Consider the following 26,090-nt stretch of genomic DNA (forward strand, 5'->3'; position numbering starts at 1 on the left):
TTCCTGACGGCAGTGGCTCAAACAGGTAGTGGCCTGGGTGGGATGAGTCCTTCATAATTTTGCTGGCTCTCCTGCGGCAGTAAGAGCCGTGAAGGTCCACAAGTGTGGGTAGAGGGTTAGTACCCTATGACCTTCTCAGCCATTCTGGTGACCCTCTGGAGCTCTTTCCTGTTTGCCACTGTGCAGCTGGCAAACCATGTGCAGAGGCAGTAGGTGAGGATGCTCTCCATGGTGGAGCGGTAAAAAGACACGAGCAGTCTCTGGCTGATGTTGTTCTTCCTGAGGATTCTCAGGAAGTGGAGTCTCTGTTGTGCCTTTTTTACCACCTGTGTGGTGTTCTTGTTCCAGGTCAGTTTATCCTCTATGTGGACCCCGAGGAAGCGGAAGTCACTGACCGTTTCCACACAGGTCTCACCAATAGGCCTAGCCTAGTAATTTAATCTGATGTAGTCTAATCTTATTGCCCATGCACTGCTATAACTTTTATTTTGTATTTCTTTTTTTTATTTATTTCAAAGAAGTATGACAATTAAGGCAAAAATATTTTTTTCATAGTTCCCACTTGAGTTTGTTAATGTGGTGAGTTGGTTCAGGTGGAAAACTGCATTCACTCAACTGTTAATATAAACCAGTGGTTAACACATTCACCGCAAACATGAAAATCATTTTTTTTCTATTGTTTTGAATAAATGTGTTGTGCTTAGAAAAGATCCCTTGTCATCCATGATTATAATATGTAGGATATGCTACAAATGTAGGCTGAATGATAAAGCATAGTACTGAAAAACAAAGCTAATATTTGGAGTTGACATTCTTTCACTGATCCGGCCCAAAAGACGAAAGACGAAAGTCTGGATCTGGCCCCAGAACCAAACTGAGTTTGACCTGCCTGCTCTAAATACTCAGACAGACTGAAGAAATCTCTGTGTTTAACTACAGGACATTTTAGTTTAACTCGTCGACATGGAAATGTTATTTCACATTCTTTCTAGAGGACCCCAGGAATGAGTCCTGGACAGTTTAAATTATCCTGATTGTCAGTAAATTATTAAAATACTATTGCTTAAGCAAGTTTGCAGTCGTGAACATTGAGGAGCTTTATTTTCTTTACTGGAAGGATACAAGCATCTAGATGTGTAAGCACGTGTGTGTGTGTGTGTGTGTGTGTGTGTGTGTGTGTGCGTGTGTGTGTGTGTGTGTGTGTGTGTGTGTGTGTGTGTGTGTGTGTGTGTGTGTGTGTGTGTGTGTGTGTGTGTGTGTGTGTGTGTGTGTCTGGGATGTGGTTTCTGACCTCGTAGTGAAAGAAAGCGCTCATCTACCTACAAACAGGAAGTGACATCATTGTTGTCTAGTATAAAACAGACGCTCAGTCTTCCTTCAGCTCATCTGGAGGGATGCTGGCGCCAACGCAGCTCCTGACCTCTGATCAACTTTTGGTAGTTTCTGCTGGAACCATGCACGACTTTGAGCTGTCCGACGCCCTGGACGGGTAAGAATATCAACTGAACCGGAGGTTTAGAGAACATTTGGGAGCTTTATTCTTATAAAAGCGTAATTTCCCTGCAAGCACCAGGGTCACGGGTGAAGGAAGAACACCGCTGATCGTTTTCCCCTCAAGTACTTTAGTCTGTGAAACTCCTGGTGAACCAAACACGGATCTATCATCAATGAAAGCTGCTAAACGACATCCTGACAGCTGTCATCTTGTTGATCAGAGCTAAACTGAAGATGCTATGAAATAACAATTACATTTATTGGTATTTATTGGTGAAGTGTATAACGCGGCAGAATTAAGCGGTAAACGTTACAACGTTGTCGTCTGTTGTCGTGAGAGATGATTTCATGGTTGAGTTTGAGTCCAGGTTGTTTCTGATTTGGATGTCAGTATTAGAGTATTTTTTCCTATGTTACCAGAAATGACAGAAATGGGTTGGAGGCGTTGTGGTTCGGGGGAATGTGTTGCACATGACTCATCCTGTTGTCAGGGGAATATACTGCTCATAAATTCAAAATCTAATTCTCAGGACTGCTGATGCAGAACGGGTGGGGGAGCCCCCTCAGGCCAGACGAGTCGACCAATCAGAGGGGACTGAAAACCTGTAAGTACGTGTGAGATGAACCCATCTGATCGTTCAGGTCTTCGCATCAGCCAAACAACATAAAACTGTTTATTTAAACAATTTGACCCAGTTTCATCAGTCAGACAGATGTCCTCACATGTGTCTCTAGAAGACTCTGATCTACAGAGGACTTCATGGTCCACTCAGAGACTGAAAGGTGTCCAGGTCCAGACCATCATCCCTCCACCACCGTGCTTGACAGTGGGTCGGAGGTGGTTCTTCTGGTTTCCTCCAAACATGGTTCTGGAAATGAAGACCAAACATGTCCACGTTGGTCTCATGTGTCAGAGGACATTGATCCAGAAGTCTGCTGGTTTGTTCAGATGCAGCTTTGAGGAGTTTGTGGACCTCAGTCCTGGTCCTGTCCTCCTCTGGTTCTGCCGTCATGGACTTGGGGACCCCTGCAGGCTCTGATACAGACCTCTCAGGGTTTTTTGTAAGTCTCTGAGCATTACCAGTTCTGATCTTGGAGTAAATCTGGGACATCGACTCCTGGCAAGACTGGACCAGGAAGTTCTACGTAGTTGCTGAGCAGAAATACTTCTCCGAATGCCAAGAGATAATTGGTTTAAAGGGGGGCGTTAATGTTGTCTGGGGTAAAACAAGGCGGCACATGAATCTGGTGTTTCCTGTGAGTTGGTTCGAGAGCTGAAACCACAGACATCAGTAAGAATGTCAGCCACATCCTTACTGGACTCACAGGTTCACAAGTGATGAAATAACCCTCCTGGTGCACATAAAAGCATGTGATCTCCTCTGAACCAGGTGTGGAGGGTTGGAGGGAAAGGTCCGCTCCTCTGGTGAGCCCTAACCTGTCACGTCATTGACGTCAAACTGTGATTTTGTGATTTTGACGTGATTTTGGACATGCAAAAAAAGTTTCTATATAGAAATACTCAGTTTCTTTGGTTTCCCATCTCATTTATATGTTTCAAATAAAATGGTGATCAATATATTGTACCCACTCGCGTCCTTGGAGCCAGGTTATGCGTGGACGTCGCCCCCTGCTGGCCGTTACGCGGAATGCAGATAATGCCGTTTTTCAATGAAGACAACGTGCAGCGTAGTGGGGTTTACACTCATCGGCCACTTCATTAGGTACACCTTACTAGTACTGGGTTGGACCCCTTTTTGCCTTCGGAACTGACTTAATCTTTCAAGGTAATCAACAAGGTACTGGAGACATTTCTTTGGTCCTTATTGACATGAAAGCATCACGCAGTTGCTGCAGATTTGTCAGCTGCACATCCATGATTAGGGTTGCCACCCGTCCCGTAAAATACGTCCCGTATTGAACTAATACGGGACACGATTTGTACCGTATTTTCATTAACTTTTACACCATATTCTAGTTGAATTATTGAAATAAATTAACCTTTACACCATATTCTAGTTGAATTATTGAAATAAATTAACTTTTACACCATATTCTAGTTGAATTATTGAAATAAATTAACTTTTACACCATATTCTAGTTGAATTATTGAAATAAGTTAACTTTTACACTATATTCTAGTTGAATTATTGAAATAAATTAACTTTTACACCATATTCTAGTTGAATTATTGAAATAAATTAACTTTTACACCATATTCTTCACCTGTAGGCTATATTACATCTGGGCTGATATGGACATACGTAGCATAGGAGGCTATTTCAGCTGCTATATGGTTGGCTGTCTGTACAGTCATGCAAGTTCAATGCTATTAAAGCACTTTAAACTTTAAATCAAAGCATTTTGTTTTTTCATATAAAATAAACACATTTTTATTCAGTTTAGAAGTTTTGGGGCTTTTTTTTGGCTCCTGCGCTGCTGAAATCAGGGCATCCCTTATTTCTATTTCTGAAAGGTGGCAACCCTATCCATGATGTGAATCTCCTGGTCCACCACATCCCAAAGGTGCTCTATTGGATAAAGATCTGGTGACTGCGGAGGCCATTTGAGTACAATGAACACATTGTCATGTTCAAGAAACTAGTCTGAGATGCAGCATCTCTGACTAGTGTTATCCGTAGTGTTATCCGTGGATGCTTCGCGGTTTATGACATGGCGCGTTATCCTTCTGGAAGTAGCCATCAGATGTTGGGTACACTGGTCATAAGGGATGTACATGGTCAGCAACAATACTCAGGTAGCCTGTGGCGTTGACATGATGCTCAATTGGTACTAATGTGCCCAAAGTGTGCCAGGAAAATATCCCACACACCAGCCTGAACCGTTGATACAAGGCAGGATGGATCAATGCTTTCATGTTGTTGACGCCAAAAATCTGACCCCACCATTGGAATGTTGCAGCAGAAATCGAGACTCATCAGACCAGGCAACGTTTTTCCAATCTTGTGTTGTCCAATTTTGGTGAGTCTGTGTGAACTGTTGCCTCAGTTTCCTGTTCTCAGCTGACAGGATTAGCATCCGGTGTGGTCTTCTGCTGCTGTATGCCATCTGCCTCAACGTTGGACGTGTTGTGCGTTCAGAGATGCTCTTCTGCATACCTTGGTTATAACTTGTGGCTATTTGAGTTACTGTTGCCTTTCTATCAGCTCGAACCAGTCTGGCAACTATCCTCTGACATCAACAAGACATTTGCGCCCACAGAACTGCCGCTCACTGGATATTTTCTCTTTTTCTAACCATTCTCTGTAAACCCTAGAGATGGTTGTGCGTGAAAATCCCAGTAGATCAGCAGTTTCTGAAATACTCCGACCAGCCCGTCTGGCACCAACAACCATGCCCAGATCAAAGTCACTTAAATCCCCGGTTTGAACTGCAGCAGATCGTATTGACCATGTCGACATGCCTAAATGCATTGAGTTGCTGCCATGTGATGATTAGAAATGTGCGTTAATGAGCAGTTGGACAGGTGTACCTAATAAAGTGTCCTTGAGTCTATGTTGTATGTTCATGTTTATATTTTGTCATTTCAGGCCCCTGAAGATGAACGACTGCTATGACATGAAGGTACGTTTTAAATCCTCCCTGAAATTATTTTTTACCATTTGAGTTAATCAGTTCAGATGTATCCGTGGTTAAAATAAATAAATAATACTAAAAAGGTACCCCCTTACTGGTTCCGGAGGATTGAAATGGATAAGTCACACTCAAGAGCTGCTGATTACTGTCATTGATGACCTGATGACCAGCAGGTGTTCAGACATCTATAAAAGCAGATGTTCTGCCAGATTGCTGGTGTGAAGCATTCAGGTTTTGTGTTAACACAATGCTCAAAGGGTGAGATATCAGCAACTGTGTTAGGGAATCAAATTTTGCTGCACATGAATCTGGTGTTAAATATAAAACGATTTCTCAATTTTCTGGAACAGTTTTCAGTGAGAACAATTAGTCATGATTGAAAAACACTCAAGACATGTGTCAATCACCCCAGCAGTGGACTTCCCAGCAGAATAACTCAGTCATACCAAACAAAGCTTATAAAAACATCAAAAAGCTCCATCTCAGAGCCTACAGACCTCAAAGTCCAAGTCCACGACGGTAGAATCAGAAGAAGACAGAACCAGGACGATCTGTATGGAAAGGTTTCCAGGACAAAACCTCTTCCGTCTAAAAGAACCCATTAGTTGTTTAATAGAAATAAAGCCATAAGTACCCAGTGGCTCAACGACACCATGTTTTTTCTGAAGCTGGAAAAGATTAAATATTCACTGAAGGGTAGTTGCAACAAATTTTATAATAAGTGGCTTCCCTTTCTTACATTCTTCCACTCTCTCCAGTCCCTGCCTCCTGATTGACGGATCCCCCCCTCCCTCTCTTCTCTCATTCCTCTCTTTCTTCCTCCTTTTTATTTATCTTTTTATTTACTTTTCTTTTCTTTTTGGGTTTTTTTTTGTTTTTTTTTTGCTTTGGGTTTTTTTTTGTTTTCTTTTTTTCTCCCCCTTTTTATTCATCTATTTTTTAATTCATACTGTTTAGCTTTAATACTTAAATATTACTTATATATAAGAATATAATAATTTTCATGTATTTGTCATTATTTCGTGTGGATTTTTTGTTGTTCTTAATCCAAAAAAAAAAAAAAAAGGAGGTAGACTGTATATCTTTTTTTGTTTATTCCTGTTCAACTGTGCCTTACCCCCTAATAAAAATATCAAAACAAGAAATAAAGCCATAAAAGGAAGGAGAAACTTGTGTCACGACCCCCTGACTACTTCCGGGTCCAGTCTTCCTATGAGTGGACGTCCCAGATTTACTCCAAAATCAGAACTGGTAATGCTCAGAAACTTACAAAAAACCCCAAGAGCATATCAGAGCCTGCAGGCCTCCCCAAATCCATGACAGCAGAACCAGAGGAGGACAATACCAGGACTGAGGTCCACAAACCTGCATCTGAACAAACCAGCAGACCTCTGGAACAAAGTCCTCTGGATACATGAGACCAACGTGGACATGTTTGGTCTTCATGTCCAAAACCATGTTTGGAGGAAACCAGCAGAACCACCTCAGACCCACTGTCAAGCACGGTGGTGGAGGGATGCTGGTCTGGACCTGGACACCTTTCAGTCCCTGAGTGGACCATGAACTCCTCTGTAGACCAGTCTTCTAGAGACACATGTGGAGTTGAAGTTTCCTGACCTGAGCCAAAAACTGGTAGCGCTGCATGACTGAAACAGAAGGATTCAGGTTTATGTGATCTTGTGTTTGCTTTTGCGTGCAGGATGTGAAAAAAGAAATCTTCAAGATCAACGAAGACCTGAACCTGATGGTTTGCCACAACCCGAGGAGCATGCAAAGCGTTGCTAACCTGGTCCTGGTGGCCAACTGGATGAACCCTGGTGTCCAAAACAATCAGCTCTGCAGCGTCATCATGGATCACGTGGTGGAAGGTAATAACAGGAAGAGGCAGAGATTAGCGGGCTTTCTTAATGTTTCACAAACATTATAGAACATTTCTGGAGAAGGTTTGTTACAACCAAAAACGTAATAATGGCCAATAACGTAATAACTGCCAATAACGTAATAATTTTGGCCATTTCAAATGTAATAAGGCCAATAGTGTAATAATGTGCCAATAATGTAATAAAACTTTTGAGCCAATAACGTAATAACTTTTTGCCGATAATGTAATAAGGCATTACATTATTGGCTGGTTATTACGTTATTGGCCTGGTATTAAAAAATTATTACAAAATTATTACATTATCGGCAAAAAGTTATTACATTATTGACTCAAAAGTTTTATTACATTATTGGCACATTATTACACTATTGGCTTTATTACATTTGAAATGCCCAAAATTATTACATTATTGGCAGTTATTACGTTATCGGCCGTTATTACGTTTTTGGTTGTAACAAGGTTTAAAGGGAGGAAACATGTGTTTACTGGCCCCCGAGGGTCCTGATCTAGACCTGCCATTCCTCCACTGACCAATAGGATCCGGATCCGTTGACCTCCAGGTGAAAATGTTCAATTTTAAAGAAATAAACATATTCACAGTCTGGAACTTGAACAGTTTTGGTCTCCATGGTTAGATGCTACATCCATGTAGGGGGGGATTTTGCTTCCCGCTCTCAGCGGAGGCTGACGCTTTTCTTCTCCCTCTCACTTCCTATCTTGCCTGCAGCTGGTCTCTGTCTTGTGTTGTCTTGTCATTCTATTGGAGCCTCTCTTTTCACATCCTCCGAAACTGTCTAAAATCATGGAATTGGTTAACTGGTCTCTCAACGCAATTGACCAAATTTTCTCGACGAGAAGACAGGGCATAGGGGAGCCCTCTTGCCCCAACGGGACGTTTGCTGCTGGATACACAATGGACTCCTGGAAGGCGTGGAGGATCTCGTCTCTGTCCATATTGTCGGTCGAGGATGTTGAAAATGCCTTCATAATTGGATTTCTGATAACAGGATTTCTCAAATGCAATTGTTGATATTACAATCTGACCTTGACAGAGCGGCTTGACAGGCCGGTCTAGTCACAATTTCCCTGGATGAATGAAAACAAGCGCTCTGTTACCACTAGCCCTCCCCTCCCCTCATGACACCTGTGGACCCGTATGACAACTATACCGAGCCGGTTGATAACATCAAAGACAATGGCTGAGAAGTATCTCTGGGCATAGTTCACAGACTTACCATTCATACAAACGCACACAAACACACATACACATAATGATAAATACACTTCCCTCATTAATCAACGCCTTCCCTGCCCCCCCCCGTATCATCCCTCCCAACACAGTAAACCAGGCTGAAACGCTGCACCAGGAGGCAGCGACCATCACCCGGGTGACCTGTACCACCCTCGCCCCCTCCACATACATGTATGCTTGTATGATGGTGGTTTTTTTGGCACCTGTGTGTCCTTACACAGTGGGAAGATTTTCCTTCTTCTTCCCCAGTGTCATCCTTTCTCAGCTAATGATGAAGGCGGCGCCTACGAGCAGCGGCCTCAGCCCCTGTCTACCCATGTCCTATGTTGTAATTTGTCGGGTCTCTTTTTTGTTCTCTTGGATGGGCTGTACTAGAGCAGATTTCGCTGTGTCGGGCCGCTGACTCAATGACAATAAACTGAATCTGAATATTTATTTATCTCATCAGTCAGAATTATATAAAGTAACAAATGTTTGAATTCTTAGGGTTGGCATGGTGGAGACTCGCGGTGAGCCCTCTTCGTCAGTTGAGGAACTGCAGCCGTCAGATGTGAAATTGTTGGATAAAAGCCAGAGGTCATCTTGGCCGTCATCCGGTTTTAGTGTTTCTTAAATGGGGACGCGGTTTATTTTAGCTCTCTGCGAGTAAGTTGGGATAGGTCTTAAACATAAAAAAAAAGAAAAGATAATCTGAGTGCAAGAAAACTGAAGCTTGGGCCCCCTTTTGTTCTCTCCACAGAAACTATTTTCAACACCGAGATGAACACACCCACGACTACAGAAAGAGTCACCTTTAGGCGGATGAACAGCCAGGGCCAATGCTTACTGTGCGACACCTCCCAGAAGAATCTCATTAAGGACACCAGAGACACGAAACTCCAGGCCATCGTTCTCAAAGGAGGCGATGGTGATCACAAAGGTGAGATTATGATGCCAGCACTTACTAAAATAATCAAAGCACTTTCAGTATTTTTAATTCACATTTATGTGTGAAACTAATGTGTGTCTCTAAAGTACAGCTGACCTTTATTTGTTTTCCTTCTCTTTGCTCAGTGACGTTTAAAATGGCCAGGTATGCGGCTCCCTCCGTCTGTCAAGATAACGGCCAGGCGGTCCTCCTGTCCATTACTGACAACCTGCACATTTCCTGCTCAAAGACGGGAGACAGCGTGGAGCTAAAACTGGAGGTAAACACCCCACTCAGAACCGTGCAGAACTTACAGCCGAACCGTGGTGCTACCACACTCTCACAGTCTCCCTCCACGACTTCTGAGATACCTTCATCGCACAATAAACAACCAATCACTTGCTTTTAAACTCTCCTGTCCCCATGTACAGCTGTGTCGCTCAGGGAAATGCGTTGAAAGATGAAAAGTTCCCCAACACCACACATCTAAGTCCAGTCTCAATGTTCCTCCATGAAAGAACTTGGTCTTAAAACTAGGACTGGGACTTTATCGCGTTAATTACGATTGATTAATTACGGACGAATAACGCAACCAAAAAAAAATAACGCATTTAATCGCAATTTACTTTTGCACTCCAAACAGTGTGGAACGTTTCTCATTGCACAAGTTCCCGGTATAAGTTACCCGTAATACAGATGCACAGAACTCAACACGAGAAACAAAGATGGAAACCCAAACCGATGGGAAGTCGTTGCTGGGTTCGGTGGGCGGAAATTTTAGCTTTAAAAAACTACCGAGTGGAAACCTGGATAAAAGCACAGTTGTGTGCAAATTGTGCAAGAAAGAATTTGCCTATCAACGAAGCTCCTTGAGCCTCCGCTAGCACCTCAATGCCAAACATGTTGCAGCTAGCATGTTGCAGCTAGCACAGACGACGCTCCTAGTTCGAGTTGTTTTTTAATTTTACTAAACAAAAACAAATGTGTTTAAGACATAGAAAGTTTACAAAAAGTCCTGAAAAAGCTTGAATATAGCTAACTTGAATTTAAGTTTGTGCCTTGTGCACGATGCAATCATATTCTTATTATTCATATTGCACTTTATGTTAACACTCAGTTATCAAAATAAACCCAATTTTGATGTTTAAGCTCATTTATGTGTCAATTCAATGATTCAGTCATATACCAAAATCCATTTAAATTGAAAAATGTTGCTTCTCGTGTCAAATGATATGCGATTGATTGCGATTCCTTAATTACAAAGCCTCTAATTAATTAGATACATTTTTTTAATCGAGTCCCACCACTACTTAAAACACGTTGGATCAAAGTTTACAGAGTCTCCACAGTATAGGGCTTACTGATAGTTTAATTCAATTAGGTTAAGCAACGTTCTAAATCTAAATCTATCTAAAATCTATGAATTTCAAGCTCTTTTGTCATAATTCTGGCTTTTCAAACCATTAAGATATATTTTCAGCAACATAATCTGAATTAAATAAATTACATTATTATTATTAATGGCATGACCATATTGCAATCGTCCAGAATGGCCGAAAGGGCAATGTTGCTAGCATTTTGCTAACAAGCTAAAGTCACAAAAGTCCCCCGTCACACCAGCGGGTGTACAGCATGACCCCGCTCTGATGTGGAAAAAAAAATCCCCAAAAAATAAAACACGCCCGAAAAAATGAGGAAAAACATGAAAATGAAGGCAATATAATGGTATACAGAAAAGGTTTCCCTTTTCTTATTCTTATTATTCCGCACTTTTCTTCGTCCGTTAATACGGCCCGAACCGCAACATGTACCCATGCATGGCATACATCGTTGGATGCGTCTCCATCGTGCCTTGATGGGCATTACTTTTCTCAGTAATAGGGGTTACCGTGGCAACGCTAGTTGCCAAAAAGCAAAAAAATAAGGCGAAAATTCGGACGCTTATTGCTCGGCCGAACTTTATCGTAGAGACATCGTTCAAACTTTCAATCACTCGGCCCGATTGGCACTAACGGACCATACAACCTCATTTTGCCAATTATTACAGTTTTTGCGATATTGACCTTTCATTTTATTTATTTTTTCTGTTTGACTTTGGACGCTTGTTGCTAGGCAACAGGTTATCGTAGAGACGTCGTACAAATGTTTCCCGACTCGGCACGCTGTGGACTTCAACATACTCAAATTTCATGAAGCTGGGATTTAAGGAAATTTTTTTTCAAAATCCATGCCAAATGGCCCCATTCATTCGGATGGGTTTTTTACCATGGTGAAAAAAAAAACCTATCCGTTAACGTAGCCTGAACCGGATCGTGCACCCATGCATGGCCTACACCGTTAGATTCCATCGTGCCTCGATGGGCATTACTTTTCTCAGTCAGTGTTACCGTGGCAACGCTAGATGCCAAAAAGCAAAAAAAAGGCGAAAATTCGGACGCTTATTGCGCGCCCAAACTTTATCGTAGAGACATTGTTCAAACTTTCAAACACTCGGCCCGATCGGCACTAACGGACCGTACAACCTCATTATTCCAATTATTACAGTTTTTGCGAAATTTAACTTTAATTTTTTTTTATTTCCATTTTAATTTGGAAGCTTGTTGCTAAGCAACAGGTTATCGTAAAGACATCGTACAAATGTTTCCCAACTCAGCACGCTGTGGACTTCAATATATTCAAATTTCATGAAGCTGCGATTTAAGGACATTTTTTGTCAAAATCCATGCCAAATGGCCCCATTCATTCGGATGGGGTTTTTACTATGGTGACAAAAAAACCTATCCGTTAACGTAGCCTGAACCGGAACGTGCACCCATGCATGGCATACATCATTGGATGCGTCTCGATCGTGCCTCGATGGGCATTACTTTTTCAGTCAAAAGTGTTACCGTGGCAACGCTAGAGGCCAAAAAGCAAAAAAAGGCGAAAATTTGTACACTTATTGCTTGGCCGAACTTTATCGTACAGACATCATTCAAACTTTCGAACACTCAGCCCGATTGGCACTAACTGACCGTACAAGCTGATTATGCCAATTATTACAGTTTTTGCGATATTGACCTTTCATTTTTTTTTTTTATTTCCGTTTGACTTTGGACGCTTGTTGCTAGGCGACAGATTATCGTAGAGACATCGTACAAATGTTCCCCGACTCGGCGCGCTGTGGACTTCAACATATTCAAATTTCATGAAGCTGGGATTTAAGGAAATTTTATGTCAAAATCCATGCCAAATGGCCCCATTCATTCGGATGGGGTTTTTTACCACGGTGAAAAAAAACCCCATCCGTTAACGTAGCCTGAACCGGAACGTGCACCCATGCATGGCATACATCGTTAGATGCGTCTCCATCGTGCCTCGATGGGGATTACTTTTCTCAGTCAAAAGCGTTACCGTGGCGACGCTAGACGGCAAAAAGCGCGCCCCATTAATAACTATGGGGAGTAAAAGAATGAATGCAATACAACCTTAAACCCCTCAAACTGACATAGAACCCCCCCGAACACAACCACTACAGCCCCAAACCAAAGCAGCAAGAGGGGACGAATGGGCAGTAGGGCATGCCCATATCAAAATTTCCTGAAATGTTCTAGTTATTATTATTATTATTATTATTATTATTATTATTATTATTATTATTATTATTATTATTATTATTATTATTATTAACAACATTATTGTATGCATGTGTGCGGCGGTGACCAGAGCCACTGTGGACCTCTGTTGACGAGTTAAAGGCTGTCTGTTAAAGTTAAAGAAGGAAACTTCTTCTCTCCGCAGAATTGCTCGAAGAAGGACTTGATTTACATCACTAAGGGTGAAGACAGGGACCGCTTCCTGTTCTTCAGCAGAACCTCGGGGTTGACAATAACCAGGTTCGAGTCGGTGAAGTACTGCGGCTGGTTCATCAGCACTTCCTCTGTGGACACGAACCCGTCCGTGGAGATGTGCAGAGATGGCACCGACCATCGCCTCACCACCTTCAAAACAGCCTGAAAACTGCAGAGAGCAGCTTCACCACACCGTTCAGCTGACCCCTGTTGCAGTTCTGCACTTCTCCACTAGATAGAGCCATGTGCACTCTCTCTCCTCCATCAAAGACAAAATAAACCAAAACATCACTAAAACTTAGAAACTTTATCAACTTTACTTAAATAATGCTGTTTTAGCTTTATTATGTGTAATGTCTGTTGGCGAAAACATATTGACCATTTTTTTTAAATTTTTATGTCATCTCTTAGTTCACCTATTTCTATGAGCTTAATAATGCTGTTCTGAATGTTAAATGTTTAAAAGTGTAATAAGCCAAGAAGACCTCCATGTTAATGTCTTGTAGTGACACTTTTATTGTTTGAATTTTTATTGCTTTTGACAAATAACAAATAAGTTGTTGTAAACAACTGAAATGTTCCTGAACAGACAATATCTGCAAGACTTTCTTCTTCTCTTGGTGGATGAAAATGATCATTTCATTGATTTATCAAATGTTTGAAGAGGAAACTGTAGGTAAGTTTGTATTTGATGGAAGGAACACGCCTCTGAAAGCCTGAATCATCTCGTCTAATAACAGTCATCAGAAACCAGAGATGGGCATGTAAAAGGACATTGGCGGTCATGCGCGGTTTCATGACGGACGTTTTCAACCTTCAGGGTTTCTTGTTTTTTGAGCATCCAGCATTTGCGTGTCCATCTCATGTTCTCTCATTTTCAAAGGATGCTGCTTTATTCTTCTTCTCCAACATGATTATCGACCATGACGCTCCGCTGTAACTGCAGTCCCTGCAGCTGACATCCCATTATCTGTTTCGGCCTCCATAAATTAAATGTCTTTACACTTCATCAAAGCTTACTTACTTTTACTTACTTTTAAAAAGAAGTTAAAATTGTATTTGTCACTGTAAGGTTTTTTTTTTTTTGTATTTTGTTTTTGTTTTTTTGGTTTACCATGCTTTTTTAACAACTCCCATCATGTAACTTGTTTTTAAATTGTAAGATTTTTTAGTACTGAATACTGATATTAATTAATGTTGTATTTGTAAATCTATTTTGTATGTCTTTTATGTGGACCCCAGGAAGACTAGCTGGTCGCTACGGCGCCAGCTAATGGGGATCCCTAATAAAATCAAATCAAATCAAAGCAGATGTGAAGACCCTCAGCCAATCAGCGACGGCTCCGAGGAAACTGGGCGGCGTCTCATTGGTGCATCCTCCGCAGGTTGGCCCGGCGACACATCAGGCGCAGAGCCTACTGCTTCCCTGTCATCGGTATAGACTTGCTTGTCATGCAGCCTATACCTTGTGGTCATGGCTACTGTAGCCTATTTTAATGATATGCCGTCCCTTGTTGGCTTGTGTCATGTTCTTTCCTTTTGATTTTGGTTTTATATTGTGTAGTGTTTCTTTTTTCTTTTTCAGACCTTTCTGCACACAGGTTGTAGACATTTTTGCTCATACGTGCAGCGCTTTTTTGTGTGCTATATGGATGTTTTATTCCAATGATTATTTGTTGTGACGAGTTTAACTCCTCATACCACCTTCAAAATGTTGCTATATGGTTCACTTGTGTTTTCGCCATGATGAGTGATTACTTTCACCTGTGCTCATTACCACACCTGTGGCTATTTATACGGGTTCCTTTCTCTGTATTGCTTTTGCACTGATGAAGGCCAGATAGGCCGAAATATGTTGGCAGCCGTCTTTTAATAAAGGTTTTTTTTTAATCATTTTAATCCACCTCGTCTCGAGTGCCTGGATCTCTTGCTTCTATTTTTCCACATTTGAAGTTTTTTGTTGTAGAAAATTATAATAAAAAGGAAACAAATTAAATCAGATTGCAGGACCTCAAAAAGGCTGGGACACACACACACACACACACACACACACACACACGTGTGAGAGCCTACGGATACGCGTGCACGTGTGTGTTTCTTTGTGCACTTCTGCCGTGGCCCGTGCACATTGCAAGCACATGGCAACAGAAGCTAAAAATAACCCAGCAGCACCGCTTCACGGCAGATCAAGCTCTCCCTCCCGCGAACGGCGTCCCTCATGCCACCCACCCCCACCAGCCAGCCTCTTGCAAACTAGTCCCATTCTGTCACTGCCGACGACTCCTCTGAATCTCAGCTGCAACTCATTTCAACTGTGTTGCTCTGCTCTGATGCTCTTAAACGATGCTGCTGAGGCGTGAGCTTACCTGTCAAGTTTTGGATTTAAAAATACGGGAAATTTTCCACCGTTGTCCCACCAGCCCAACCAAGGTCCAGCATCTTACATTTTAAGACAGATTTAAGAGAAATCCAAAATAATTACCTGTACCTGTCAACCACTTACAAACTACAATTATGTGCTCATAGCCTGATAGGACAACCTTTGTTGACACTGAAATGCTGTGTACTTCCTATGTATGTAGTTCCTATAATAGAACCCAAATGAAAACACAAAGGGGAATTAAAGCATATTTATTTATTTTTAGTATTTTCAGTTTATATACACATTGGTTGTCTTCAAGTGAAACATTTACATTTTCTTTTAATTTGTCATTTTCACTCATGTGGCTCTCTGGCATTGACTGATTGATGACACAGATTCATGTTTCTGAGCCCCATCCTGCTCCTCTTTAGGAAAGTAAATTCGGTTTCCCATTTTTAGAGATATTTACACGAAGTCTTCGATTTTTGTGCAGAAATATCTTCTCTCTCGTTACACTTTAAACTGACGGACGTGATATCCTTCAATGACTTTGGTTCGATCTTGAAGGACGTAGAGCGTGAAAGCATTGGACAGTGTCTCTGTACCTGATGGTAGTTATGTCTTTCTCAACATCTGCACTTTATATGATTGATGTGGTTACCTACTGTTAACTGGCTGTGACCTCCTATGCATCTGCACTTTATAAGACGTGGTTTTATCATTTTATTGCTACTTTGTTCCTCTGTTATTGTTTTGTATTCTGTCTTTTAACCTTGTGATTTTATTTGTTTTGACGTGCGCTGCTGCCTTCCTGGCAAGGTCACCCTTGTGAAAGAGATCCTTGATCTCAATGGGCTACTACCTGGTTAAAGGAGCTTGAGGCTCCTTTTAAGAAATGAGACTCTCTAGCGCCACCCTTCACCACGACGGCCGTTGGGGGTACTGCAACCAACAGCGAAGCCGGCACGGGAGAACGGGGAGAACGTGCATGCAGCGTCATGTGACGTCACATCCGCAGGACAGCGCGGGAAATTCGGGACCGCAGCACATTTTGCAGCACACAGCCTGTTCAAGGCAAAGGAGAGATACACTAGAGGGCTCATTCTTTTGGGTTTGGAACGCTTCATCTGACATTATTACTAGAAAACTTAAAATGTATACAGATTTTTTTTCATAAATCTTGCCACAATCCGGCCTCAAGCTCCTTTAAATAAAGGTTAAATAAAAAAATTAAAATAATTAAAATCCATTAATCTCTGATTTTTTGTTCCAAGTTTGTTCCCGTTGTCGCCACTAACCTTGTGAGAACTTCTACCTAGGGCACAGCAGGGGGCAGTTCTCACGAGGCTGGTGACAATTCAGATTGCAGTTTAAAAATTATTTTATTATAAAATGAGAAATTTACGGGAAAATAGTAATACGGGAGAACGGCAGGAAAGAGGGGTGAAACATGGTAGTGTAGTGGCTTTATCATTCATAGTGACGTGTACATAATTCACCTGCATAGATATGTTAGTCACAGCATTACCATACAGGGTTTATTTAGGTTATCAAGCACTTTATGTTGCTCGTAGTGTCTTGGTCTATGTCTTTAATGTGTTACGATCCCTTTAAGTACTGTGACGTTTTTGTACACAGTTTGTTCTGTGATGTAGAGCGCCATCTTCTTTTTGTTCAGTTTACTGGTGGATTTAATAAAATGACACACGCTTCTGTGTCTGCACCGTGAGAAGTTGTCTACTCGTCTATCTGCTATCTATATGCTGGAGGGGCGCCATTTCTCAGTTTTACATGACCTCACTTTTGTTTTTGTGTACCTCGATGATATCCTCATAGCACGTTCATCTCTTTCTGAGCACCTGTCACACCTTCCCATTCTTTTCGAGCGGCTTAGTCAGCATGGCCTTATCATTAATCCACGAAATGCCATTGGCCGGGTTTCCCAGATCCAACCTCTCTTAAGGATTTAAGAGAGGTTCAAAGAAGGTTTGAACTAAGAGAGAACCCTAAGATACGGGTGTTTCCCAGATGACTTCTTAACACCGTTCTTTAGTTTCGCTCTTTCAGACGCTCTTTGGAGCAGCTGTCCGGTTCTGAAACCAAATGAATCGATGCCAGGCAAATCGATCACCGATCACTATCAGCGCATTTTCACACGCAGCACTGCTGCCTAACGCACTAATTCACTGCTGCCTGTGCGTTATAATAAAAAATTAAGATGATAAATATATACTTCAATGACCCTTTTTCATCCAAACGGTGCGTTACTCCGTTATTTCTGGCTACAGTGAGGCTTTTTTTCCCCACACGCAGAAACCGGGAGGAAACGGGGTGGGCGTGTGTGTGCGTTCAAAAACATGAGCCAAGAGAAGGCGAGTTTCGCAAATCGCAACGTGGAATTACAGCAATCCCTGGTTTTTCGCAGGGGTTATGTTCCAAAAAGAACCCGTGATAAGTGAAATTCTTTTTACAATTATAGAGGGCTTCAGATTGCAGAGATCATCCCCGCCTCGCACGTATTCCTCCTCTTCTGAATGATGCGGCATCCCGACTCGCGCTGTATACAGCGCGAGTCGGCAGGTGGGTTTTTTCAAGAGAAGAAAATAGTTATGGGTCGTTGTCTTCGCTCTTTTTTCTTCTGGGCAAAAATATTCTTTAATATAAACCAACACCATTGATTATATTTGAGACTGTATGAACGATTCATCAAAGGATCTCGTTCTTCAGCTGCTGCTTCCCTGTCATCACATAGGTGCGCTCGGGCTCGGGCACGGCGCAGGTGTCACGGCTGCAGACAGCCCGGTCCGACAGCACGTCCAGGGGATTGAAGTGCTGACGCACGAATGCGTTCATAAAAACAGTTCTGCTTCGCGCACGGCGATGCGGTTGATTTGCAGCGAGAACATGCTGTATAGCAGCCAAATTATCAAATAAATGATATTCATGATGATCGTTTTATTTGTGCGTAAAGCATAAAGCATATACAGGAACACACTTGTTATTCCTTCTTTTTCTTTTTTTCCCCCCTTTGCTGTCACCAATAAATGCAAAACAATATAAATCTAAAGTATAAAATAGATCAAAATTTGTGCGGGGTGCATTGTTTTAATATCTCATTGCTTGGTGTGATATTGATTTGCCTGACGCGGCTGGATCTGTGAGTCTTTGTTCACTAAGATGGTTGTAAAGACTGGGTCAGCAGCATCTTTCATTTCCTTCTTAATGAAAGAGATACTTAAGCTAAGAGCGACTCTGGGAAACGCGATTTTCTTTCACAGGCTCCTTAAGAAGGTTTGAAAGAAGTCTTTCGCTGTTAAGAACTACTTAACTGATCTGGGAAACCCGGCCATTGACTTTCTGGGGCACACGGTCACTGAGGATGGGGTGGCCCCTTTGCCATCCAAGGTGGAGGAAGTTACCGGTTTTCCACGCCCGCACACTGTTAAAGCACTGCAGGAGTTCCTCGGTATGGTTAACTTTTACCACCGTTTCATACCTGGGGCGGCCCACACCATGCAACCACTGTATGAGGCCCTGAAAGGCGGCAAGCCCAAACGTGATGTGGACTGGAACCCGGAAAGAGACAAAGCCTTTGCTGATGCAAAAGCGGCCCTGACTAGAGCCACCATGCTGGCACATCCCTACTCCTCAGCTCCCATTGCACTGACCACTCAGACTTTGCTGTGGGGGTGGTTTATGAGCAGTGGATGGGTACTGCCTGGCAGCCTCTCGCTTTTTTCAGCAGGCAGTTACGCAGCAGCGAGCAGAAGTATAGCACCTTTGACCTTGAGCTACTTGGTGTTTACCTGGCTATCCGACATTTTCGTTCCACACTGGTGACCCCGACAGTTTTTTTTTTACTGGACGTATTCCAGATTGGTCTATCATCATCAGTGTCGGCGCCATGGGGGGGCACCAGGGGGCAGTGCCCGCTTACTTCAGTCACTGTGCCCCCTCACTTTTCTTCTTTGGCGGTAAACAAATTTCCCGAAAGCGCTCTTCCATTACACTATCCTCCTCTCCATCCAACACAGACTAAGCCATCCTGGTGGCAGTCTGTCCAGTGAGCCCCTTCAACAGAGCCTGACTTCTAGACTCTGCCATCTCGCTCTGTACACCGGTCGCTTCGCTCTGCGCAAAAACCTGCGCCCCACTTTGCGCCTCGCCCAGCGCCTCACCCGGCACCCCGCCCGGCGCAGCAGAGCCGGCTGTCAGCTCTCTGACAGCCGGCTGTGCTCCCTGCCGTTCCCCCGCTCTGTCGGGGCATGAACGAATCAACTTGATATATATATTAAAAACATGTATGTGACCTCGTTGTGTGTTACGAGTGAAGCCTTTTTCACATAGAACACGGCAACAGCACCGGGGTGGCGCAGAGTCGTCGCAGAGCAGGGCGCGCCTGCGCGCATGGGTCTCCAACTCAGGTCCTGGAGAGCACCTATCCAGCATGTTTTAGATCTTTCCCTGCTTCAGCACACCATGATACAAGGAGCTGTGTCAACAAAAGAACTGTCCAGGCCTTGATGACAAGTTAATGACGACCATTGATTAGAATCAGGTGTGTTCATGCAGGGAGACACCTAAAACATGCTGGATAGGTGCTGCAGGACCAGGGTTGGAGACCTCTGTACATATTTGTTGCAGGTTGCTTGGCGACCGAAAAAAAGTTTCATAACCATATATTGATGAATGATTCAATTGATCCTGATATGAGGCATGGAAATGGTATATTTTATTTTAAATGAACATTTTATTGTTAAAAGAGCAAAAGAATATCACATTTCTACCACTTTTAAACACACCAGGTATGTCCACATTCTAGGAGATTTCTCTCCACTTTTGTTCCTTTTTATTGATGTCCCGATAGGCCTGCAGTCTCGCATCCCACAGCTCCTCACACAGACTCACAGAGACGCCCATCCCGGTGTTGTGCCGGATTCAGCACCCCTGCCGTGAAAAGCACCCCCTCGTCGTACACACTGTTTAGCGTCCAGTTTTGTGTTAATGATTCATGTTTAAATGCGCTCATGGATTTCACAATAGTCATACTTTCCCACAATCACAGTCACAGATAACAAAAATCGGGTAAATGGTTATTGATGTTATTCATTAATAGCCTGCTTACTGTGTTGTCTTCCATAATATGTGTAAATATATATATAATATAAACTCCTAAGTATGTGTTTGTGTGAGTGTGTATATATAAATATATTGAAGTGTCAGTGTGTTGTTTTTTTTTCTTGGTCTACTTATCATTGAATATAAACTCCTAAGTATGTGTTCATGTGAGTGTGTGGAATGAGAATATAATTTTTGTCATTGTGTGTACGTCGACTAGGGGGTGCTTTTCACGGCAGGGGTGCTGAATCCGGCACAACACCTGTGGCGTGCGTGGCGCAAACCTCGTTCTAGGTGAAAGCCGCTTTGCGCCTTGCGTGCGTCCACTTGCGCCCTTTGCCGCCGCGCAAACTCAGCCGTGATGCGTGCCGCCGACCTCGGGTGCAGACCCTGCGCCCTTGCGCGGAGCCGCAGCACATACACAATGAATGGCAAAGCCGGCTGCGGCTGCCGCTGTGCGCACTCTATGTATAAAAGGCTTAAAACGTTTTCAGTCAAAGTAAAATGTGCGCTTCCTTCCATTATTTCCACCTAAGTGATTTGATTTCTCCACATGTTTTGGACAGATTATTAATAGGAAAGTAGTGAGAATGCACTTTTTTCCTTAAAATGCTGTCCTACACGACTGATTTGGTGCCCGCCCTAATAAGCCTTGTGCCCCCTCTGAATATTTGCTCTGGCGCTGACCCTGATCATCAGGACCGCACACGCTGTTTGCCTGAAGCTCCCGGAATTTTGGGAATCGTCAGCTTCGGCGTGGTTTGCACAGGCGGAAGCGCAATTCGCACTACGTGAGATCACCGCTGACGAGACCAAATACTATTACGTTGTTTCTGCCCTCGGGAGTGCGACAGCATCGAGAGTTGTGAGCCTTCTTACAAACCCTCCCGCCGGCGGTTTTGGCCAACACTACCATCAAGGACTGCAGAAAGCTGGTGGCCGACAAGTTTTTTCTGGCGACTCAGCAGCACTGTGCAGCCGCGCTGCTCCCTGACGGCGCCGCTTCTGAGACGCCGTTGGACCATACGTTTACCGCGGCAGAGGCTGCGCCGCACCAGCAGCAATCTTCGGCTTTGTGTTTTTACCATGCCAAATTTGGCCCCAAGGCTAGATGTTGTCGTTCTCCGTACAGTTTTGGTAAAGCGGGAAATGCCAGGGCCGGCGCTCAGTAGTGGCCGTGAGCGTCGGCCGTGCCGGCAGGCTGCTTTTCATACGCTATTCCATCTCAGGACGACGTTTTCTCTGCGACACTGTTGCGCAGCGCAGCCTATTGCCCGCTTTGCAGCTGGATGTGGTGGCTGACACCCACGGCCCCCCCATGGAAGCCGCCAATGGCAGTCCTATTTGCACATATGGCACGAGGCACGTTGAACTGTGTTTTGGAAGTCAGCAATTTAGCTGGGATTTTGTTACTGCCAAGGTTGCTTTTCCCCTCTTAGGGTCAGATTTTTTGTGTGCATATGGCCTACTCGGATGTAAAAAACCACCGCTTGATTGACGCTGTCACTTTTTGTTCTTATGCATGCACACCAAGTGCCTCTACTGCCATACACCTCTCCAGTCTGCTCCCTGTCACGGATAGTTTCCAGCAGCTGTTCCCCGAGTTCCCGGCCCTCACGCGGCCCACTTTCTCCTCTGCTACTGCCAAGCATGGTGTGGAGTACCACATCAGCACCACTGGTCCGCCTGTGTACGCCCGCGCGGCGCCTCGACCCGGCCAAACTTGCTGTGGCCAAGGCAGAGCTCGAGACCATGGAAAGCCTGGGGATCGTTCGACGTTCTAACAGCCCTTGGGCCTCTCCCCTGCACATCATCCCCAAACTGAGCGGCGGCTGGCGGCCTTGCGGAGACTATCGACGGCTCAACGATGCGACAACGCCTGACCGCTACCCAGTTCCACATGTCCAGGATTTTTCAGCACACCTTGCCGGTAAGGTCATTTTTTCAAAAGTGGACCTTATCAGGGGATACCATCAGGTGCCGGTACACCCTCTTGACATCCCTAAAACAGCAGTGATCACACCATTTGGTTTGTTTGAGTTCCTGCGCACGCGTTTTGGGCTCAAAAATGCAGCTCAGACTTTCCAACGGTTAATGGACACAGTTTTTTCTGTGATGGAGATGGTTTTGATTGTTTTGTTCTGTGTTTGTTCTGTTATCTTCCACAGTAGTTTTCCGGCCTAAATGGGAGACTTGACAGGTATGGACGTGAGAGTGTCAGGAAATAAAAGGTGTAAATAAAGTAAAAACTACAGTAAACGACCAGGGCGAAGAAATCTGAACATCTTCGACTTCCAGAGTCAATGGGTGAAAACAGACCGGGGACGATGGACAGAGGAGACGGGGGACGGTTTAGGTTCATTACTGTTGTCTAGCGCTGCAACTAACAACTACTTTTATAGTCCATCAATCGATCAATTACTGAAACATCAACATCATGAATTATGAATTGTGCAATAACATTTTAATTTTTTTTCATTTGCCAACTAAGAAGAAAACAATAAAAATGATTTCAGTCAAAAATATGACTGATACAACTTTGCTGTTCATAAGAGTATCAAAGATAAGTCCGGTCAAGTTCAAACCCATTTATGACCCGAGTCCCGAATTTTTCTTTGGTTGTTGTTGGCGGTGCTAGCCGTGTAAGCGTTTCTAATGGTTTCACTCTGATGAAGAAGACAGGGAACATCTACTGAGGTCCTGCTGCTGAAGGTGGATCTACAAACCACTGAGTCAGGGGGGTACTTACCCCTCGTTCACACTGAAAGAGTCACGGGCGTCCCGACGCCAGCATCTCGCCGCTTGGTGCATTCACACTGAAAGCGTCAGTGCCTGCAGCGGGGCGGCGGTGGGCGTGGTTTCAAGCTGCGCTGCAGAACTGAAGGGAACAGTGGGAACAGCCTACACATATAACTACACATCTTAATTTTCATATTTCACCATAGATCTCACTTTGGGAAGCCTTCTTTATATTTTAGCGTTATTTCTGCGTAGATAAGAGTGAGTTTGATGCTCCTTTAACAAGTTTGGTCCGCGGATCAACATCAACCCAGCGAGCACTTGCGCCCGGTGGCTGATTTATGGTTCCGCGTCACACCAACGCAGAACCTACGGCGTAGGATACGCGGCGACGCACACCGCACCGCGTCCCTACGCCGTCAGCTACGCCGTCGATTTAACGCAGAACCATAATTCAGGCGAAGCTGCAGTCTGTCTGCGCTGATACTGACACACCGGGTCGGAGCGGATTTAGTCATGATGATTAACCTGTGTTTTGTGATTAATAAGCACGGGTTTTAATTATTTTTCGTTGGATCAATGTAGCAAATAAAATCGTTGGGACCATCCAGCTCCTCACCCATCAGATAGGCTATGTGTTTCACGTGATCAGTTCAGGTAAAACGGCAGTCAAACCAGCAATATGTCATTTTGCTGGATGAAATATATTAATTCCTGATAAAATAAGTTTGTTAGTGCACAGCTCTGCTCCTGTACGCATGTGAATGAGTGTACGTTTGTGTCTACATGAAAGTACAATCTGCATTGAGAGTTCTCGCTTCGGGAATCCCGGTGTATGATTGGACGACGCCTCGGCGTCGCCGCTGCTCATTTGCATAAAGTTCAGATTTTTCAACTTTCAAATTGACGCGCCGCGCCCGCCGCCAGACGCTCCTGCCGCTCCCGCCGGTCCCGCCGCCCCCGCCGCCTCTCGACGCCCGTTTTTCATAGACAATGAATGGCAGCCAGACGCCTATGACTCCCGTGACGCTTTCAGTGTGAACGCAGGGTTAGTACTGCCCAAATGTTTTTGTCCTTCATTTTTATTGAACAAATACCATCTGAGACCCCCCCCAATAAGTGTGTCCTGAGAATGATTAAGTGCAGATTATTTTCTATGTTTCATCTATTTATATACTGATTTGACTCAAGTGTTTGACAAACTTTATGCTGAAGAGGTTAATCACGTCAAGACAACTAACAAGAGGCAATCTTCAGAGAATTAACGAAGAAAAAGTAGACAAAGTCTACCAAGAACACATTATACAAAATGTATGCAAGCCGAATCCGAGATTTGTAACTCTTGTTTGTTATGCACCCTTTCATATAACATTATTTACTAAATTACTTTGATTAAAGTTAAAATATCGTAGTTCTCAGGTAGGTTCTGTATGTGCAATGAACATACTTTATCCACTACTAAATGCGTTTTTATTACATTTATTTATTCATTAAATACTTGCTTCGTGTCAACGTGTTTAACTTTTACTCATCTATGTTTCAAAATTCCAACACAACGTGTAGATAAAGGTTTTAAACTGCAAAGTTTACCTCGGGGATGAGAGCAGGTGTTTCAAACACCTGGAACAGGGGACTGCCAGGGGGCGTTGCTGCTGCTGGGATTGGTAATGATCGGTTTCCCATTTACCTCGGACATTTTGATATTAATAGTTGGTTTAGGTTGACCGAAAAATAAACACAGAGAAGCCTTGATGGCAATGGGCGGAGCTGAGAAGCCTGGGAAGCTGGTAGGGCTAACTTAACTTAAACTCACCTAAGATGCTAATTAAAATGAGTTGATATTAAATCTTATCAAACATCTCTATTCCATGTGTCCCTAATGAAACATCTTAAAAGATTCCTGCCTAGGCTGAAAAGAGTGGGTGGAGCTCTGCTGTTACCATGCTGTCGCCCGCTACCTGCTAGCACTAACTGAGGCTATTGGGTTAGCAACTGCTATGGCAGGTCTCAAGCACCAAGAATCTCACTTACGGATCCAGCTAGGGTCCGGATCCAAAAACTAGTCAATTGTCATTAACCTCCGTGTTTAAATAAACATATTTACAGTCTGTAGGATATATGTAGTATTATTATATACATAAATGTGTACATTTCTGTATATTCAAATATTTCGTTTTGTTTATAATTGAACCCTGCACAACGACTCTTTACAGAGTGATGTCAAAATATGGATCAAGTCTTTTTTTTATTATAGGTGTTTGTGGCACTGGTTCCTTTACAGGGAAAGTAAGTAGACGGGTAGAGAGAGGGGGAGACATTGCAGTGCAGAGTGACAGGCTGGGACTTGAACCTGCGCTGCCCGCACAAGGACTATAGCCTCTACAAATGGCGCCCGCTCAACCCACTGAGGTATCCAGGCCCCCTGGATCAAGTCTTCACGACGTCTTGGATAAAAGCTTTTTAACATTTGTTCAACCTCATTCTTGTTCTTCCGCATCTGTTTGGGATCATTTTACTCTCAGATTTACATCCTCAGAGACACGAAGACGGACTCTGTCAGCTGCTCCCCGACACTATGACCCCTCAGTCGGCCCGCTGATCCTGGTCAATATCAACCAACCTTTAAAAAAATCTGGCTAAAAGGGTGGAGTCAACCACTGAGGTCATACTCTCTGGAGGAACTTTAATCTCACGGCTAGTTTAAGCTCAATCGCGCTTGGAGAACATCCCCACAGCTCCTGGGACGGCTGAATACCTGTGTGCCTGGAGGTGTTCAGCAGGACGCCGTCGTGCGTGGCACATGTGAGCAGCACAATCGGACCGTTGTACGACTCCGCCCCCCCTTCATGGAACAGCTGACTCCTGGACCAGGAATGTCAAGTCTGCGGAGGCCTCCCACATTAAAATAG

General features: G+C 43.6%; 1 protein-coding gene and 1 long non-coding RNA gene across 2 annotated transcripts in view; one reads left to right on the top strand and one right to left on the bottom strand.

The window, feature by feature from the left end:
• LOC133454628 (uncharacterized) overlaps positions 1–26,046 on the bottom strand; it is a 33,628-nt gene extending 7,582 nt beyond the window's left edge. Inside the window, exons 1-2 of the long non-coding RNA XR_009783403.1 lie at positions 25,937–26,046; positions 6,878–6,927 (exon numbers count right to left, since the gene is read on the bottom strand). This is a non-coding gene — a long non-coding RNA (uncharacterized LOC133454628). The remainder of the gene's footprint in view (positions 1–6,877; positions 6,928–25,936) is intronic.
• On the top strand, positions 1,399–14,835 carry il1b (interleukin 1, beta). The gene is made up of 7 exons (XM_061733351.1): positions 1,399–1,489; positions 2,025–2,099; positions 5,046–5,079; positions 6,791–6,959; positions 8,965–9,144; positions 9,279–9,412; positions 12,913–14,835. Exons 1-7 carry the CDS (start codon positions 1,455–1,457, stop codon positions 13,126–13,128), a joined length of 843 nt encoding a protein of 280 aa, XP_061589335.1. The 5' UTR covers positions 1,399–1,454; the 3' UTR covers positions 13,129–14,835.
• Positions 26,047–26,090: the final 44 nt, after the last annotated feature.

The sequence above is a fragment of the Cololabis saira genome, chromosome 11, assembly GCF_033807715.1.
Source record: "Cololabis saira isolate AMF1-May2022 chromosome 11, fColSai1.1, whole genome shotgun sequence".
Classification (NCBI taxonomy): Eukaryota; Metazoa; Chordata; class Actinopteri; order Beloniformes; family Belonidae; genus Cololabis; species Cololabis saira.